Below are 20,690 nucleotides of genomic sequence, written 5' to 3' on the forward strand. Positions count from 1 at the left end.
TATTTAAACTGATTGTCCTGTTTCGGTATCATGCACGCTAGCCTATAACGTCCGTTCTTTGTCGCTTCTACCTTTTTGTAGACCTCTGCTGTGTTTGTCATATACTGTTTTTTCGTTGTGATGGTCAGAACTAAAACCAAACTAAACTGAACGGCCACAAAAATGCGTAGCCTAACGATTGAGTCACTTCGGGTTAGAATTTAGTTTAAAAAAAGAATCACCTCCTGGTGGTATCGAACTCATATCCTTGGGAGTAAGAACCAGACAAAAATCGCACGCGCCACTGACTCACTTGGCGAAGGCGGTTAAATTTAGAAGCTATATATTCACTTTTTCTTTCAAAGAGAAGGTGAAAAAAGAAAAAAATACGCACCAGCACGCATGCGCAGTAAAAGCGACGTAAAGATTAAAAAAAAGGCATGGAACGGCTGTATTTACGGCGCCGTAAACGTAGCCACTTCCTTTTTTTTTTTCCGAAATGTCTATTTTGCATCATATTTAGCCATTTGCACTAAGAACTTTGATGAAATAAATATTTTTTTCAATGGTTTACTTGTTATTTGTCAGTCTTTGTTTCTTTTCCAATTTTCTTAAAGAATTTTGAAAACCGAACTCAACATAATGAGTCTTGGACATCTTCCATTCACTTTACTCTACATTTTTATTATTGGTAAGAAAATTATTTTACTTTGTTTATCATAGAGAAAACAACAGTTTTGCAAACAACTATATAAAACAGGACCTGTATAAGTGTATATATAAAGAGACTGTTTACTGAATATCCATTTTTCTATAAATTAAATAAATAGTCATATGTTTTAGCTGACTGGGGCATTACATAAACGAACCAAAAAATGTTTGTGATTAGTGCCCCAAAATTCCTTCACTTTTCTGCCATGTATATAATACCTTTTGTTTTAGACTGTAAAGACTTTTACATTGCAAAACTTAATTTTTTTTATTTATTGTATTCTAAGGAAATATCTTATTAAAGAAAAAAAAATGTTAAAAACAAATTTATGACCACTACTCTGTAGGCTACAAAAGCATTATACCATGTTTTGTTGTTCTAACCTTTTCTGCTTAACAAGCATGACTCTTGCAAACTGTGTAATTTTTCTGTAATCTTTCCACAAAAACATCCCTTAAAAGTCTACCCAAGTAATAGTTCCCCAAAAAAGTCCACCTTTGTAAATATCCCTCTAGAAAAAATTCACCACTAGTAAATAGCCAAACTTCAGATAAATCTACGCTGAAAAATATCTACAAATTGAAACCATATATTATAGCTGGTGGGGGGAAATTTTTCCACACAAATATTCACTAGGGTAGATTTCTCAGGAAACTTTTCATTGAATATCTATAAAAGTGTTATTATGATATTTTGCTCTATTTTGTCTACTTTTGTATTGTGTGATGTTGACTTTGTTTTGTTTTATAAATCATTATTTTCCGGCATGCTTCACTGTCCAGTGGATTGTTGTTTTGTTCACTGTGTTGTTGGACTCTAGGCCATAGGCTGTAGCATAGTTCGATAAAGTTATAATTGCCAGAGTCTTAAGTTGTTGAAAAACTTTTAAATAACGTAGGTTTGGCTGATTTTCTGAAAATAACAATTAAAAGTTTCTGTTTTTAGCCATCTTCTTTCCATTTGCGAGCCCACAAAGGTTTTCCTCTTTAGGGGAATGTACTTCTTTCAACAACTGTTCGACTGTTGTTCTTAGCTCTACAATTGTTCCCTCTGCTGGGCTTCCATGGTCTTTCAACTGGATTTGGCACAAAAGTGTAACATCAGATGTAGGCTGAGTATTACTATACATGTTTGTAGCACGTATTAGGCTACCTATTAAATCTTTATTTTGCAAATGCGGAAACAATGATGGATATAAGCTAAATTACTTAAAGTGCATTTTTTGTTGTACATTGTTTTTAAGTTGAAGTTATTTGAACGCAGAGCTTGTAAATAAGGTTCCAGGTTTATACCAAACGAGTTCACTGCGTTATACCAACCAACAAAGAAAACAAGCCCTCTCCTTTGCAGTGTTTCAGTATCAACCGACGGTATTCAGATTGTTTTATTGCTTATTTCAGGTCGTGATTGCATCTGTTGCTGTCTTTTCTGGTGCCACTGCAATGGTCATCACTCATACCAACCTTTTTCCGTACACGTATATTGTAAGGTATATCATTTTTTAAGATTTGAAAAACTCATGGCCTCCTACAATTTGACCTACTTTCTTTGCCTTCTAATGGTTGACCTACAAACACGCATATTGGTTTCCTTACCACACATTTTTGCTATATACTGTATCTAAATCTTGATATTCCAGGCATAACATTGGTTACACCAAAAAGCAGTTAACGATGTCTTTAGTTCAGGGGTCCACAAATACTTTTTGGTGAGACCCAAAAAGCAATCGTTCGAAATCTTCGCGACCCAAACGTTTCGGAAGTATATAGTTTTGCGCAAAACACTTTGCAAATTAATATCAATTCCAATACGGTCGTCCACGCTTATTAAGACCACATCGGGACCGGACGATTTTGGCTTATTAAGCGGAGACAATTTTCTACCACTCCTATACCTTCAGTAATTCCGGAATGGACCAAATTGGGCTTAATAAGCGAGTGGACTTATTAACCGTGGGCTTCGTTGTCGTGCAAGTGGGGCCGAAGGTCTACTCTATCCTTTTACCACCCTAGACTCAAGATGTTCCCGGACTACACTGGAAGGCTACTGGAGAGCAGCCAGTCTTTAGTTTCATCATCCATGACACGCAGACTTTCCACTTCGTTAGGTGGCTTGAAGATGGTACAGTCATTGATGATGTAGTCTGCGGTCTGTTCCTCGGCACCGCATTTATAGGAGGAGGAAGAGGCCAACTCCCCAATAGCGCATGGTTGATTGGAAAAGCCCGACCCCCGTACGAAGACGGTTGAGGCGCACCCATGCTTGTCTTTGTAGTGTCAGGCCGATGGGGTATATGTCGGCGTCGGGGATGAACGAATGGAGTCTGGTGGTACTTGACTTCCATTCAGAATTCCATTTATAGCCCGCCCAAGTAGCCGCAGAGATGAAGTTCATCAGCTTCGTTGATCAGAAGTTGAGCGGCTGGCACGAATGGGTGTCTTGATTTCAATCGAAGGGGGTGCTGGTTTGGGGGAGCAGAGATCTTGTGGTGGAGAAGATGGTTGGGCTCTAGTGCCCGTCGGCCAAGAAACAGAGTGGCTTCTTCGCGACGAAGCTCAGCAGGTTGGATGCCAGCGAGAATGGCAAAATTGTCCCATGGTGTGGGACGCATGCATCCGGTGACTGCGCAAGTCGCTGTTTATGGCAGTGTCGATGTTATGATAGTGAGCACTGCAGCACCAAACAGGTGCACAGTACTCTGCTGAAGAGTAGACAAGGGCTAAGGCTGCTATACGCAAAGTGTCAGCCCTCGTCTCCCAGCTGGAGCCTGCCAGGCGCTTGAGTAGTGCAGCGTGGGTTGTGAGTTTCTTGCGCAGTGACACCAAATGGTGGCGGTATGTGTACGATCTGTCTAGTGTCACCCCAAGGTATTTTGGTTCGGGGCAGAAGGACAGAGTTTTTCCGTTGTTCTGAACATGTAGCTCACGATCAGCTTCCCGATTGTGTAGGTGGAAACTGGAAAGCTGCCACCAAAGTTTTGGTTTCGCTGAGTTTGTCACCAGTTCTGGAGATAAGCTGAGAGAGTTTTCATGCCCTGGCTCAAGCTGTCTTCCAGGCTATATAACAGTGGGCTTATCTACTGTAGGCCTACTACTAGTACTACAATCCAAAGTACAAATTTTCTTGTAGCCTACCAAATTGTACGAAACTCAGCACATCGAAGACTATACCTATGATTGTATTTATTTTTGCCATGCAAGTTATATTTATGGTAAGTTTAAACCGTTTTGCGACCCACTGTGAATGGTCTCGCGACCCAAATTTGGGTCGCGACTAGAGATGTAAAAAAACGGTTTTTTTTGTTTTTAAAAAAAACGAGCTCGTTTTTTTTGTTTTTTATCGTTTTTTTTGTTTTTTATTCGTTTTTTTTTGTTTTTTTTGTTTTTTTTACCTATTTTTTTATTAAATGTCACAATATGCAGCAATTAGGGTAAACTCATTGCAATAGCGTCTCTTTCAACAAAAAAATAGTCTCATAACTCGTATAACATCTTTCAAATGAGACAATATGTCTCTCAAGTCTCAACACACGAGCCATAAAGGTTTCTCATCGTCTCAAATCGTAACACAGTGTCCTATGGTTGGCACATCTCAAGTATTGTCTGTAATTTGGTTCAGCCAGTTGTTAAATGCAGTACCACACTCGTGTACAGTTTCGAAGCCACCTGGGATTTTGGTTAATGGGCATGTTACGTTAGGACCAGGTGGTCAGGGTCCTGTTTCTCTACTTCACAAAGGCACTTTTCACCAGCACACCACACCATTACCAGTACAACGTCAAGAGATTGTTCCAGTTGATGTGCATTTGGTGCAAACGTGATGAAAATTACACAAGCGGTTCTCGAGTTATAAGTGAAATAACCTTAGCCACTAAGTGGCTTTATAGATAAGGAGCAATAGAAAAACGGCCATATCTCAAGAACCGCTCAACATATTTACATAAGTTTTAGCTCTACCCCCATGTTTTATGGGGTGGGCTATCTGTTTATGAATATTAAAACAAGTTTTGGCTACTACTTTTTGAGCTAAAAAGAAATTAACCTCTTGTCGTTACGCACCAATAAAACCATGGTGCGTAAATTAAAAAAAAAAATAATTGGGTAGAAGAAAGATTGATGACAAGTTTGGCAAAAGCAGTGTAGTGCTAAAGTCCCAACTTTTAGCCCAAATCACATTTAAATGTAGTGAAAGATGGAAACGTTTTGATGTTTTTTTATTTTCCCTGAAGAGATTCAATAATCCTTTGTGACGTCATAGTCATGTTTGTTTTCCCTTAATCACACCATTGCGCTGTCATAGACATGTTTAAAAAAAGTATGGTTATTGGTTGCACTTAATCCATCCAATTTGAACTAGTTTGCAGAACTTTGAGACTTTAGCACTTTTTTTGTTTTTGCCTAACTTTTCGTCAATCTTTCCTCTGCCCAATAAAAAAAATTAAAGTTTGCATCATGGTTTTATTGGTGCGTAACGACAAGAGGTCAATTTCTTTTTATCTCAAAAAACAGTAGGCCTAGTTCTCAAATAAAATAAGTTTTCATCTTTGATGTTTGTTTTGTATCTTTATCCTGCATTGTGGGAATATGGGTAAAACTTTATTCTTGTCAGGAAAAGCATTATAAATAGGGCAACCAATTTTTTGACCTAAAAACTTGAAATTTTGACTTTATAAGTTACAAATTTTGAAATAATTTTGACCAATAGCTTTCTGCGTTTGCAACCAAATGCGAAATACAAAGTATATTAGAAATCAAACCGTTAGGTAAAGATATTTTCTTTTTTAATGAAATATGAGAAAAATGTGGAAGACTCAAGGACACCACATCTAACGAACAGCGAACAGGTATAATGAAAGTCACTCGAAAAACTGCAAAAGATAAATATGGAGTGTCTTTAAATATCCCGAAATTACTGAGAGGGTTTTGCACTATTATACTTCAACATCAAGTAATGTTTCACATTATCGCCTTTGAAGTTCCTGTCTCTCGCCAAAATTTTTCTTAAAATAGAGAAATACAGAAGTTGCGTGGGAGTTCCTCAGCAGGCTATAAAAATGTGGTGAAATATCATCTCGTCCCATTTTCACAATGCACTTGATGTCATTCCTTGAGATTCTTGCTTGAATATATTTTCAAATTCGGCAGCCATCAACACCAAAGTTAAGGGACCTCATTTTCTGGTAAGCTTCTTGAATGGTGTATCGGCTGTCTTCCATCTTCTGAATTGAATCGAACAGTGCGCTGTACTGCTCCTCTATTTCTACAAGGTGAGTAGCTAAATTGGGAGCTTTTACAGCATCTTGAGCACGCCGCAGCAAGACACCACCATCATGGAAGTCTTCCACAATATTCCTTACTTCTGGTAGACTTATTGAATAATAGAAAGCAGCTTTCAACCAAGGGCCCATCTAGTTACATTTGGCTGTGGAGGTTGGCCAAGTGAAGTAAAACTAGCTCTTCTTGACCTGTTTTTAATGGTCACTGCTTTAACCCTGGCAACCAACTCATCAACAGCAGGGTAGTTGGCTAATATTCAATCGTGAGTAGTGGGCGAAACAAGATTATTACCTCAGAAATTGCAACAAATCGATTATTACGTCAGAATAGCAACAGAAATTGCAACAAAAAATCAGTATCTGTGTAGCTTTTAATAAAATATCAATAGAGAGAAGAAAAACTACATTAAAAGAAAATTTTGACCTAACCATGAATTTTGACTTTTTTTTTACTTAATAACTTTGAAACTTCTTTTCGTGTCAGCCTGAAATTTAGTTTGTGGACGTTTTATAAACTTTGAACAAGGCAGAAAAATTTTGACTTTATTGACTTTTGGTTGCCCTAATTATAAAGCATTTATTCACTATGTGAACACTGAGCAGTGCTGAAAAACTCCACTTTAAAGGAAAAATTTTTTTCATTCAAGGTTGGTAGAATGGTAGTTACTAGCAATAGTCAACATGGGTGGTGGGCATTTGAAAGGAACATTAACCTAAACCTTTTCTGACAAATGCACTAACTTTTGACAGCTAAAAATATCAGTGATAAGGTCTCTTGCATTATATGTCCCAAATAATCTGCAAGAAGCATCAATGACGAAGTGTCCAATCCAAGATCTTACAACACACGAAAAGAATACTTCTGTTTCAACATTTATAAAGCATATAGCCTACATCGTTGGCAAGCTATCAGTTACAAAACATGTTTAAACAAGGTATTGGCAATAGCTTGCATTAGTAAATTACCACGTCCACAAACAAGGTAAATGTGTGTACTGAATACTGCCACCTTGTTTTGTCAAAATTTCGTCAACCCATTGAGTGTGTACAAGAATAACCAGTACCACAGTATACTAACATCATAGGCTAACTTCCATAAAAGGAAAAAGAAATTAACTCATCTACATTATGTCATGTATCAAATTTCATTAATTCAATGTTTGTCAGGTCTTACTGCCACAAACATGCCAGAGAATGAAGAAGAAAGCGAAACAACATAGGTCCTCATAGGACTATGCAAGAACATATGCTGCCAAACACAAACACTTTGGAATTTCAGCACACCAATAAAACTATTTTTAGTAATTTAATGTTTTTCAAGAGCACTATAATGAAACTAAGCTGTAAATTGCAAAAAAATTGCAACTTTTTCAGAAAAATATGAAAAAAAAAACACAAAACGAGTGTTTTTTTTGGCTCAATTTTTTTGAAAAAAAACTTGAGCCAAAAAAAACACTCGTTTTTTGGTTTTTTTTGTTTTTTTTGTTTTTTTTCATATTTTTCTGGAAAAGTTGCAATTTTTTTGCAATTTACAGCTTAGTTTCATTATAGTGCTCTTGAAAAACATTAAATTACTAAAAATAGTTTTATTGGTGTGCTGAAATTCCTAAGTGTTTGTGTTTGGCAGCATATGTTCTTGCATAGTCCTATGAGGACCTATGTTGTTTCGCTTTTTTCTTGCGCCCGCCTCTGAATCGCCTCTGAATCGGTAGGCATGGGTTCGATACCATGTCGGGTCATACCAAAGACTTTTTAAAAATGGTACTGAATCTAATTTCTGCTTGGCACTGAGTAATGGAGTGGATTCGGGTAATAATGTACTCAGTTGCGCCTCTATACGGCTGCATTGACACTGTCTGCTTTGTAAAGCGCTGAGGAGCAACGCATTCTGCGATGGATACAGCGCTATATAAAAACTAACATTATTATTACATTATTACTATTCTCTGGCATGTTTGTGGCAGTAGACCTGACAAACATTGAATTAATGAAATTTGATACATGACATAATGTAGATGAGTTAATTTCTTTTTCCTTTTATGGAAGTTAGCCTATGATGTTAGTATACTGTGGTACTGGTTATTCTTGTACACACTCAATGGGTTGACGAAATTTTGACAAAACAAGGTGGCAGTATTCAGTACACACATTTACCTTGTTTGTGGACGTGGTAATTTACTAATGCAAGCTATTGCCAATAGCTTGTTTAAACATGTTTTGTAACTGATAGCTTGCCAACGATGTATATGCTTTATAAATGTTGAAACAGAAGTATTCTTTTCGTGTGTTGTAAGATCTTGGATTGGACACTTCGTCATTGATGCTTCTTGCAGATTATTTGGGACATATAATGCAAGAGACCTTATCACTGATATTTTTAGCTGTCAAAAGTTAGTGCATTTGTCAGAAAAGGTTTAGGTTAATGTTCCTTTCAAATGCCCACCACCCATGTTGACTATTGCTAGTAACTACCATTCTACCAACCTTGAATGAAGAAATTTTTCCTTTAAAGTGGAGTTTTTCAGCACTGCTCAGTGCTCAGTGTTCACATAGTGAATAAATGCTTTATAATGCTTTTCCTGAGAAGAATAAAGTTTTACCCATATTCCCACAATGCAGGATAAAGATACAAAACAAACATCAAAGATGAAAACTTATTTTATTTGAGAACTAGGCCTACTGCTTTTTGAGATAAAAAGAAATTGACCTCTTGTCGTTACGCACCAATAAACCATGATGCAAACTTTAATTTTTTTTATTGGGCAGAGGAAAGATTGACGAAAAGTTAGGCAAAAACAAAAAAAGTGCTAAGTCTCAAAGTTCTGCAAACTAGTTCAAATTGGATGGATTAAGTGCAACCAATAACCATACTTCTTTTAAACATGTCTATGACAGCACAATGGTGTGATTAAGGGAAAACAAATATGACTATGACGTCACAAAGGATTATTGAATCTCTTCAGGGAAAATAAAAAAACATCAAAACGTTTCCATCTTTCACTACATTTAAATGTGATTTGGGCTAAAAGTTGGGACTTTAGCACTACACTGCTTTTGCCAAACTTGTCATCAATCTTTCTTCTACCCAATTATTTTTTTTTTTAATTTACGCACCATGGTTTTATTGGTGCGTAACGACAAGAGGTTAATTTCTTTTTAGCTCAAAAAGTAGTAGCCAAAACTTGTTTTAATATTCATAAACAGATAGCCCACCCCATAAAACATGGGGGTAGAGCTAAAACTTATGTAAATATGTTGAGCGGTTCTTGAGATATGGCCGTTTTTCTATTGCTCCTTATCTATAAAGCCACTTAGTGGCTAAGGTTATTTCACTTATAACTCGAGAACCGCTTGTGTGATTTTCATCACGTTTGCACCAAATGCACATCAACTGGAACAATCTCTTGACGTTGTACTGGTAATGGTGTGGTGTGCTGGGGAAAAGTGCCTTTGTGAAGTAGAGAAACAGGACCCTGACCACCTGGTCCTAACGTAACATGCCCATTAACCAAAATCCCAGGTGGCTTCGAAACTGTACACGAGTGTGGTACTGCATTTAACAACTGGCTGAACCAAATTACAGACAATACTTGAGATGTGCCAACCACAGGACACTGTGTTATTATTTGAGTCGATGAGAAACCTTTATGGCTCGTGTGTTGAGACTTGAGAGACATATTGTCTCATTTGAAAGATGTTATACGAGTTATGAGACAATTTTTTTGTTGAAAGAGACGCTATTGCAATGAGTTTACCCTAATTGCTGCATATTGTGACATTTAATAAAAAAATAGGTAAAAAAAACAAAAAAAACAAAAAAAACGAATAAAAAACAAAAAAAACGATAAAAAACAAAAAAAACGAGCTCGTTTTTTTACATCTCTAGTCGCGACCCACTATTTGCGGACCCCTGCTTTAGTTGAGAATTACAAAAAGGGAAATATTAAATAGTTTTGTTTTGTGTTTATTACTATTACTGATTTGCCATGGACCCTAGTGCAGTTGAACAGCTTTAAATGAGCAACAGTTATAAATAGGTAACAGTTATAAACCTTATTCGAGATAAAACGGAGATTTTTTCCAACAGTAATAATCCGGACAGGGGTGTCTCTTCACCAAGTAGCTTTGTGTCAACTCTGACGATCTACGACATAAAAGAAAGTGATAGCCTTGTGCTTGGTATTCCTGGTTCTCGATCTGGTCCTTGCCAACAACCAAGTAAGTCAAAAATACCAGTAACTGCCAAGTTGTCTTGTGTGATAGCGATTTTTCCCGCATTGGGTATGGTGCAATAATTATCTCCTTTCAAAAGAACCAAGCGCTTTTGGGCTGAGAAATTATATAATAACCTGCAACTCCAAACACTTGAAGTTTTTGCGATGTAGCTGCAGTTCTCTCTTGCTTTATAATTTTTCTTAAATAGACGTCCTTGTACCTGGTTCGGTGGGAAAAGGAATATCCTGGTCAATGTGTCTTAGATAGTTTTATTACTTACTAATCTACTTTTAACTCTCTCCGTCAACCTCAATCTCTTTAAATTTTCGGAGTTGAAAGTCACATAAAAATTTAGATGTCAACCTCAAGTCATGCTGCTTGCTTTCTTGTGCAGTGTTCATTCTTGTTCACCATTTTATTGGTTGTGTTCTGCAGAATGTTCAGATGAGAACTAGCGCATCATTGTCAAATCATTGCTCTTGTTTAGTCATAAAGCTCTTTGTTTATGTTCAGGATGTACCGACACGACATCGCTCGGGAGGAACATAGTGGTGACAAAATTGGTAGATCCGAGTGGATTGGGGTGTTCTGTGACGTATAAATGCAAGAATGGTTACGAAGAGGGCCTCAATGCTGCTTACACTGGCGCTTGTATGCCTGATCAAAAGTATCAATCTGCTGCCAAGTATATTGATTGCAAACCAGGCGTGTAGAAACGTTTTGTGTAGAAGTTGTTTTCATTTTGGCGTGATCCTGTGCTCAGGTGCGCCTCTATATGGCTGCATTGACACTGCCTGCTTTCCACAATCAAACCAGAAATAGTACTTTGTGTTTGATTTGCTTGGTCAAGAAATGCAAGTCTAATTACTCAACGATTTTTTCATTGCCCGCAGTGGCTTGTTAGTTTCAATAATAAATTTTCTAGCAGGCTTACAACTTTTTTAGCCTAGCCCTAGACAAAGAGATATACAGTAGTAGAGGACAAGTCAACATTTGTAATCAAACTTTTAAAAAATCTCTTTCACAGTTGTTTGTCTTGTAACTTTAATGATGGATCAAATTGTTAGCCTTGGATTTGACGTTACAAGCGTTGCTTTTGACAACGATTTGAGCCATTCTTGTGCGCCTGGTTATAATGGAAATGGGGCATCAATAGTTTGCCAGTCAAACAAGATCGCTCGAGTTAACATCGATTGCCGACCAGGTAACAAGCGTGTTTCTTTGTAAATTCGTAATTTGATTTTTTATGAGTGACAACACTGCCTTGTTCTGAAGCAGTGAAGATGAGTTAAAACAGATGTCTACGAAGCCACTTATAGTCTATTGCTATCTTGCACAATCTGGAACCAACTTTGTAGGATATCTGGACAATATATGGCATCTCGGACGCCGATATCGAATAAGAGTTTGAAAGCCCATTCTGTGATGAAACAATCCTGGGGAATACATAGAAGATAGAGATGTGGTTAGCTAAAGGTTTTATTTCTAGTGTTGGGCTTTTTCATATTAAATGGTTGGTTGAATGTTTATTCTGAAACTTAGAAGTTTCAAAAGCCTCCAAAAGGTTATGATATATTTAAGAGTTTTCTGCTTGTTGTTGAAGTATTGTTGTCTGTGAATTATTTCATCCACTAGGCGCTGCTGAATGGAGAGCGTTGCTCAAGTGCACACCGTGAGAGGTGAACCAGCGTTGCTTCATCGTGCCGTTTCTTCGCCATTTTTAATCGATCGTTTTTCCAACCGAGCAAACCGGATAGACAAACGTTTGCATATCACAGCATTCAGTCACTTTAACATTCTTGACATACACGGTTAAACATAAGTTTAATTCAACATTAAACTACACAAACAATGACGGTCTTCTTCGGTTTTGTGTGCTGGTGGCATCAGAAAACATAAATTTTAAATAAAGATTGTAATTTGTAACGGGAAAAACTCTATTAAAATACAACTTTATTAACCTACTTTATTTTCCAGTCGTCTGCCAAGTTGACGCTGCTAAGCAAAGAGAAGGGATTGCTTTAGTTAATGGTTCCTCCACAACCTTGACATATGGAGAGTCACTGCATTTTGTATGCACTAAAGGCTATCGAGGATCCGGTGCTACCCTGACGTGTGGCGCTGATAGGGTGGCGACATTCTCGGACCATTGTTCTCCAGGTACCTCACTGAATCATAAACATCCTCATTCCTCAGTATAGTTCAGTTTCATGTTTTGTTTCGTGTCATCAAAGCGAGAAATATTATTTTCCACAAAATAGCGGAGGTCTAGAAAAAAGGTAGAAGCGACAAAACGTGCTTGATGCCGAAATGATTTACCCAATTGAAGGACTTGGCACAGCCGAGAAATTTACGGGCAAATTTTTCCAAACAATCAGAAGTAGATCAAAGATGATATTGTAAGCACGGTTTCTTATTACATATTAAATTTGTTATTAATTCCTAGTTTTTTTTTTTATTCGAAGTAAGGTAACCTTTTGTAGACTTTTTTTCGTTACATATTTTTCTTATGAGGCACTAGCAAAAAGTGCTTTTTGAATGCTGTTTGGTGGCTGGTGGGGGTCCATGTTACATTTGACGAAGTCTTGGCGTAAATTCCAATCCGCTTTGCAGTTGTCTGTCTAGTTTTACAATCAGAAGAAGAAATTCGTCTGATTGGGACCGTGGTGAGTGTCACTTATGGAAAACCTTTAGAGTTCAAATGCAAGAGCGCGTACCAAGGCAGTGGAGCCACATTTCTTTGCAATGCAGATGGAACCGTGTGGTATTCAATACATTGTATTCCGGGTAAGTGATAAGGGTGTAATAAGGTTATAAGGGTTGAATAGTATCAAGCTAAATGTCGATACAGCATTTAATGGAAATACCAACACTCTTGATGATAAATAAATAAAATCAGTCAGGTCCGGAAACTTGTATGATTTATTGGCAAAGCTTTCCTCACCGCAAAGGCGACTTCTTCAATATCTTATTCAAAACAATACTTACACTTAGCCTATTCATATTACTTATACTGATAGCATGCAAACCTGATTATCTCCGCAAATTTGGTGTTGTGGTATTACGTCAAAGTAGGCTGCAATGGAAAGTTTTTCTTGCTTTGCAAGCTGTTCAAATTTGGCTTATGAAGAAAACGTGTTTACGAAGCAGTCTATATTTCAAAGAACAATAGGTTACGTAGCCTATTCTTGGCTGGTGCTAATCAAAATTGGCAGTGCTGTGAGCTTAACTATAAATTATAACTTATGAGGAAGACCACTACATTGTAGCCAGACTTGGAATCATTTTTTGTATTATGCTAACAGCGGTTTTTCGGCCAAATTATGAAGATAATTTGCCAACCAAATCGCCTCATCCTTCAGGGAATGCGCTTACGTCACCTAATTTTGGAATACTGGCATCCGCATGTAAGTGATAACTGTTTAGTGGTGACCACTGTTGGTTAACATTGGACTCGAAACCGTGTATTGTGAATTTGTTGTTCTGTTTTTGTCACGGCATTAATGTCTTCTTTTGTTGTCCGATGCATGCATTGGTAGTTGCTTTGTAGGAATAAGCATGAGGTACAGTATGTTTGGTCGAACTTATTTGGCTTCAACAAGTTTACATTCTTGTATACAATTTACATTTACTCATGAAATCATCATCAACCAGCCACAAGCAATTATGGAGGTTGCAAATCAAGGCTTAACTTTTATTCACACATACCTATATATAGGTCATTGTGATTTAATCAGTTTATGCATCGAGAGTTGTCAAAATAGAAATACTTCCAAACTTATTGTTTTGTCAGAAACTTACTTGGTCTTTGTTCGGAATTAAGCGCCTTGTTGAAGACGTGCGTTTCGTACATTTCCAAACATTGGGGGATGAGAAGATAAGGTTCTCATTATACTAAGCCTTCGGTACTAATGAGGGTAGGATGGCCAGTTCCTTTCTCTCGGCCTCCTTTCCTTCCGTAACTACGCCCACCCAATTTATTACACCCTGGGTAGAGATGAGCGGTGTTTGTCAACAACCAGCATAAGCCGGGAGTCGAATCAGGATTGCATGATTGGAAATCGAGCGTCTTGTCCTCCGAGCCATCCCACCGCTACCATTGTGCGATAAAATACGATGTTACATTTTTTTTGTAGTTTAGTTGCAGGAATACACCAACGCTCACCATTCGTTCTACTGTACGGACAATATACATCATTTAAGTGTTGACTTACGTCACCTTTATCGATATGATTCAATGTTTCAAAAGAGTTTCTGTGTTATAGAGAAACTCTTCGATTAGCACCAATTTGAAAACGTGATAGTTTTTAACTATTGTGCTATTAAAAATTTTTTGTTGATTTTTAGCAATCGGACTGAACGATACGATAATTAGAACGGTACAAAACAATTCCTCGTCTCCGCTCATATTTACGTTCACATTGATCAATTGAAGCGTTTTTATAGAATCCTTTTCGCTTTATTTTGAAACAGCTGGATTTAATGCTGGACAAATCTTTGGTCTTGTGATTGGAGGCATTTTTGGTTTGTTCTTACTCGGATTTCTCGTGTTTCTACTTTACTACAGACGTTTGTACAGTAAGTATTTAGTTTCTGTAGCCAAATGCTTTTCTTCACACAATTAATTTCTGTAGATTATAATTGCTATCAAAACTTGAAAATTGGGTGATTTTTAAACTGCGAAAGACCAGAATAACTTCACATTGTCGAACACCGCGTTTTAGTTTGTTTGCACTAAAGTAAGGCTGAAGTTAGTAAATAGAACTCAATAGATATTTTAAAGCTTGTTCAGTGTTCTTGTTCATTAATGTAGCACGCAAACATTTGTTTCTTTTTGTATTGGTTCTTGGATCTGTCAAAGTAAGATATTATATTTGTTGTCGTGAGCAAAGCCATTAAAGTACAGCTCCAAGATTATGCTGGCACGGGGGAATGTAGCTAAAAAGGGCCGCTCTTTAAAATGTATTTTCATCACCAAATATAAGAAAAAATGAGGTATAGTTTTAACAATTTTCCTTTTGTTCTCTAATCGTAAGCATTGTAAAAAAAAGGTGAGTCCCATACTTGAATCCAAGCATCGGGGAATGAGAAGATTAGGTTCTCATTATACTAAGCCATCGGCTTCTTTTCTCTCGGCTGCCATTACTTCAGCAATTACGCCCACCCAATTTATTACACTCTGGGTAGAGATGAGCGGTGTATGTCAACAACCAGCATAAGCCGGGAGTCGAACCAGGATTGCATGATTGGAAAGCGAGCGCCTTACCCGCTGCGCCATCCCACCGCTGCCAAAGCATTGTATAAAACTGTTAAGATCATTTTTTCCATTGGATTTGCATACGCAGTCGGAGTCAATGACGCGTCACTCGCTGCCTACCAGATAGGACCTTTGAGATGGTGATTTGGGCTTGGTGCCAATAAGATCCCAGGAGTATTAAAACAAGATGCCTTTAAAACGCTTCATCTCTTTACAAGCAACTCAGACTGGAGAAAACACAATATAACTTCTTCTTCTATCGAGTCTTCTAAAGTTTGTTGATACACCACAGATTGACACATTCTTCCGCAACGGAGTTGTACACTGACAGGTCCCACCTACTGCACCGGGTGGCAAGCCGAGGGCAAACAAGAAGGTGGTCCGCTGTTTGGGGCTCGGTGCCACAGATACATACAGCAGGGCTCGTGTCGTAGCCCCACTCCACCATTGCAGACTTAGTACGTCCAACACCGGTTCGGAGTCGATTTAATGTTTTCCACTTTGCCCAAGGAGCGTTTGCTCCTGGGGGGAGGGACTCTGATGGTGGGATCTTCATTTCAGTGTATGATGGGTCGTTTTCGAATTGTTGTTTCCATTGCTTAAGTCTTGTTTCTTCTTTTGTTGAGGTTAGTGGCTGAACGTCTGTTAGGAAGCTTTTCTTGATTTCAACCGGGTTTGTGCAGCAGTTTTTCCATATAGAGGATGTTTTTCATCACATATTTGTTTTAGCCTTTCAGCTTGACTGCTAACGTCTCTTCTTATGTATGGTGGTGCAATACCAGCAAGCAGATAAAGTTTGTTGGTATTTGTGGGCTTCAGACACCCAGTAATAAGACGACAAGAATGATTGAGTACAGAGTTAAGCTTCGATGAGTGACAGGACCTGTTCCAAACAGGGCATGCATATTCTGCTGTGGAGTAGCACAAAGCCAATGCGGTCATTCTGAGGGTTTGTGGATTAGTGCCCCACCCAGAGTTGGTAAGCTTTCTCAGGATATTGTTTCTGGTGTTAACCTTAGCCTTTGTGTTTTCAATGTGCTTTTTGTAGCTGAGAGTACGGTCCAGTGTCACTCCAAGGTAGACGGGGTTAGGGCAATGTTCCAGCTCTGTTCCCGACCAGGAGATTTTGAGGGTCCTTGTAGCTTCTCTGTTTTTTAGGTGGAAAGAACATACTTGTGTCTTTGAAGGGTTAGCTTTGAGGTGATTGTTGGTGTGATATTGTGTTAACTCCTCGAGCGACTTTGTAAGGTTTTGTTCTATAGCAACAAAGGTCTTTTCTTGTGATGTTATGCATAGATCATCGGCGTATATAAACCGCTTAGTGTGTTGATCTATCGGCTGATCGTTGGTGTATATGTTATACAGTAACGGTGCTAGAACACTTCCTTGAGGAAGTCCGTTCCGTTGATGATGCCAGCGGCTTGTTTTTGAATTCAGGATAACTTGGAATCGTCTGTTGTGGAGTAACGTTGCTATAAGCTTTGTTACTGCAGCATCTTTGGACATCTGCAAGATCTTTTTCAGCAGGAGACGATGGTTAACTGTGTCATAAGCCGAAGATAGGTCAACAAATGCAGCACCAGTAATCATACCTTTCTGGAATCCGTCTTCAATATGTTGCGTTAGACACAGCAATTGACCTGTTGTTGACTTTCCAGGTCGAAAGCCAGCTTGTTGGGGAATTAGGTGTTGTTCAACAGAAAGTGATAGTCGGCCAAGAATTAACCTCTCGAACAATTTGTAAAGGTGACACAGTAAAGAAATTGGTCTGAAGCTTTTTGCTAGAGATGGATCTTTTCCAGGTTTCAGAAGAGCAATGATCCGTGCTTTCAACCAGATCTTTGGGATGTGTTTCTTTGCCATGCAACAATTAAACAATTTTAGAAGCCACTTTCTAGCCAAAGGACCAAAATGTTTTATTTCTTCAGTGAAAATGCCGTCTAGTCCAATAGCTTTGCCATTTTTGAGAGTATCAATACCTGCCTTAAGTTCGTTTGGTGAGAAGGGTTTTGTTAAACCAGTATTTTCAGTATATTCCACATTCTTGATTTTCGGTCTGGGGATTTTCTTTGTTGGTTTACCATTTTCTAGCAGCTGGTGAGCAACTTTATTAGCCGTGACAGGATAGTGTTGCTGTTTTGATTCTGATGGATCGTTACTTAATTTTCGTATTAGACTCCATGCCTTCTTGCTATTTCTCGACATATCCGTTGCTTCGATGGTGTTTTGCCATTTTCGTTGCCGTTCTTCAGAGATGGAGATCATCAGAAGTTCGCCGGTAAGGATGGTAGCTTCCGCAAAAGGGTCTTCTTCAAACAGTTGTTGGTACTTTTGCAACAGTTTGGCACTTTCACAGTTTAGACCGGGAATATATTTTGAGCTGCATCCACGTGGGATGTTTCTCTTGGCTATGTGGCGCACAAGACTGGCAAAGGATTCATAATTTTCTGGCGCTGGGTCAACTGATTTTATTTTGTTTTCAAGTTCTTCTGTGAAACATGCCCAGTTTGCCTTTTGAAAGTTGAAACGTCGTTGAAAAGGAACACTTGATGGTGAGATTGCGGCAGAGATGCTTATGCTGATTGGACGGTGTTGTGTTCTTGGGATAGCATTCAAGACTGTTTTCTTACACATTCCTGCAATTCTATGGCTTGAAAATGCAATATCGGGGTTGTAACCAGATTTCCATCTTCTGCTATTGAATGAGTGGGGCTGTTTAGCGTCATGTATTAGGCTGAGTTGGTAATTTTCAGCCCATAATTCAACAGCTTCACCGTCAAGGTTTGTTTCACTGTATCCCCACTGGGTGCTATGGCTGTTAAAATCACCAATCACAACATGTGGTTTCTCTGTAGTTAAGAAAGGAGGAAGTTCAAATTGAGTAGGTGGCGGTTTGTAAATAGAGGTGATGTTGACATGAGTGAGCTCAACAGACAGCGCTTCGATGTCCTTCAGATTGAGCTTTGATGTTGATTGCACAATCAGTCCTTCTCTGACAAACATGGCACTGCCATGTTTTTCATGCGGCCTTTCAATGACATTTTTCATGCCGTCCACTTGAGGTCTCGGATCGTTTTCCCCTCGGTGAGTTTCTTGAAGGCAGAGAACATCACAGTGGTGGTCTCTGCATAATTTGGAAATCAGAGCTTGCTTGGGTGCGGATACCCCTTCAGCGTTGAGAGATATTATGGTCAACGCCGGCTTTGATAAAAGCCGATCGTTGTGACGTTGGCCTCTCTTCTTGCATCTAAGGGTCTTCATATCAGTAGATAGTATAGTCTCTCTTTAGAAGTTTTAGTAGAATTCGCAGCTACTACTGTGTAGTGTGCTGACAGGGATCGCGACGTGAACGCTTCTACTATGATCCCAATATAACTAATAAGATTATCAAGAAAAATATTTTCAAGATTTTCTCTAAAAAAAGTAAATTGAATGCAAACGTGCTGTAGCAAAAGAATAGGCGGCGTATTTCAAGCTTTTGGGGCCCTTGAAAAAATGCCCTGCCCATAGATTATTCTTAACAAAAAACCCTTGTCTAAAGTACTTGGCACAGTAGCTTCAAATTATAATGAACACTTTTTGTTTTTTGCAGGTAAATCTTGAGACAATGTGGTAAGCATTCAATTGAGGCTTAACCCTTAGAAGGTTGGGCTCCTGGAGTCGTGCTCAGTTTGGGGGGGGGGGGGGGGTGGGCTGTCGATTCTTCTTGTGCTTTAGGAGTGATATCTCTGTTATTTTTCATTTTGTAAAATTATTCATGCTGAGCATATCCGAAAATTAAAACTATGTGAATTTTAGAACTGCTCATATACGTTAAAATGTTGAGGTGACTTATGACTGTAATTGTAGCGTGAGTTTACACATTATTTTTTGGTAGAGTAATGAAGAACATGCATTGCAATGTTGTAATTAAAAAAATTTTACATAATTTTACATAAACAGTTAGGATTAACGAGACATGGGCCAAATTAATTACTTTCATCCAGCTGGTGGGAAAATTTTGAACAATAGAATATGAAATATTTCAGAGGATGTGCTGAGCAATGCCTTATACGGTACCGTATATCTCAATTTATAACCTTTATTCGCTCAAAATTTCAGCTCAATAGAGGTGAATAAAAGTTAGGAAAAATCAAAAAATCTCGTAGTCGCAGCCTCAGTGGTTTTAGAGATACAACTGTTGATACAAAAAAGAAGTAGAATTGACACCAACCTTCAAAGGGTTAATTCCAACTAAAAGAGTTTTTTCTTGTTTTTTTGTTATTTCATATGTTCTACAAGAGTGAACATTGTCGTTATTTTTTGGCTGATTTCGACAATCTTTTTTCAGTGTCCAGCAGAGGTAAAATCTTAATAAATAAATTATGTTACTTGTGAAAGTTAACCTGCATTGCTGTAGGCTATGAATGGAAGACCTAGTGTATGCAATGCATGTCGGACAGCTGTATTTTTTGAAGACCCTACGTATTTTGCTTTGCGGTAGCTACTGTTGGCCTATGTTCATTTTTTAATTTGATTGGTTGATTTTTTTCAGTTGCGGTACTGTTCTCTCTGTGAAGGAGCCACAACCTACAAAACATTAGAAAGAAACAATAATTCTATTGCATCTGACAATGACACATTTCCCAATCACTGCATGTATGTTTAATACGTTATCCATTGTTTACGATATTTTTCAAGATTTATTGTGCAGTGCTATTGCAATTATGCGACAACAAAGCCTACAGCGGGTGGCTCCCGAGGGTTTTTGTAACGTGATAAGTGCGATGATTTTTTTATTTTTAAGAAAAAAGAAACTTGAAACATGTATTTTTTAAGTTTATTCACTTTATGCAACAAAATAAAAAATAAACGAAAAAATAGAACAATGGTGTTAAAAATGCAGTGTCAGCTTTATTAATTGTTTGTTTGTTTGTTTGTTTATCTTTATCCTGCATTGCGGGAAAGCGGACTTGAGCGCTATGCATCTGTGTACGCCTTCCGACATACACCTGACCCACGCTGCAGCCGACTGCAATGTCTGTTTCTGGTTGTCTACTTTACTTATGACTTAAATTTGGTACTACCCATTACTCGAAATCGATCACTAGGTAGAGGCAATTATCGTAAAGTTTCTTGCCCAGAGAAACAACAGCAAGTGCGAGTGGCTGGAGTCGAACATGCAGGCTCTCGACTGCGAGCCCAACGCGCTAATCACTCGGCCACGGCTGCCGACTTGTTTACTTAAAAAAGTAAAAAAGTTAAAAAAGTAA

At 38.2% G+C, this 20,690-nt stretch overlaps 1 protein-coding gene across 1 annotated transcript; it reads left to right on the forward strand.

Annotated features, from left to right (window-relative positions):
* The first annotated feature begins 506 nt into the window (after positions 1-506).
* LOC145781449 (uncharacterized) lies at positions 507-20,292 on the forward strand. Its single transcript, XM_082593227.1, has 12 exons — positions 507-670; positions 1,637-1,797; positions 2,092-2,180; positions 10,054-10,184; positions 10,695-10,886; positions 11,209-11,385; positions 12,159-12,341; positions 12,795-12,968; positions 13,487-13,588; positions 14,655-14,759; positions 19,031-19,050; positions 19,973-20,292. Exons 1-11 carry the CDS (start codon positions 622-624, stop codon positions 19,039-19,041), a joined length of 1,374 nt encoding a protein of 457 aa, XP_082449353.1. The 5' UTR covers positions 507-621; the 3' UTR covers positions 19,042-19,050; positions 19,973-20,292.
* Positions 20,293-20,690: the final 398 nt, after the last annotated feature.

Source organism: Aplidium turbinatum, chromosome 12 (assembly GCF_918807975.1).
Source record: "Aplidium turbinatum chromosome 12, kaAplTurb1.1, whole genome shotgun sequence".
In the NCBI taxonomy this organism is placed as follows: Eukaryota; Metazoa; Chordata; class Ascidiacea; order Aplousobranchia; family Polyclinidae; genus Aplidium; species Aplidium turbinatum.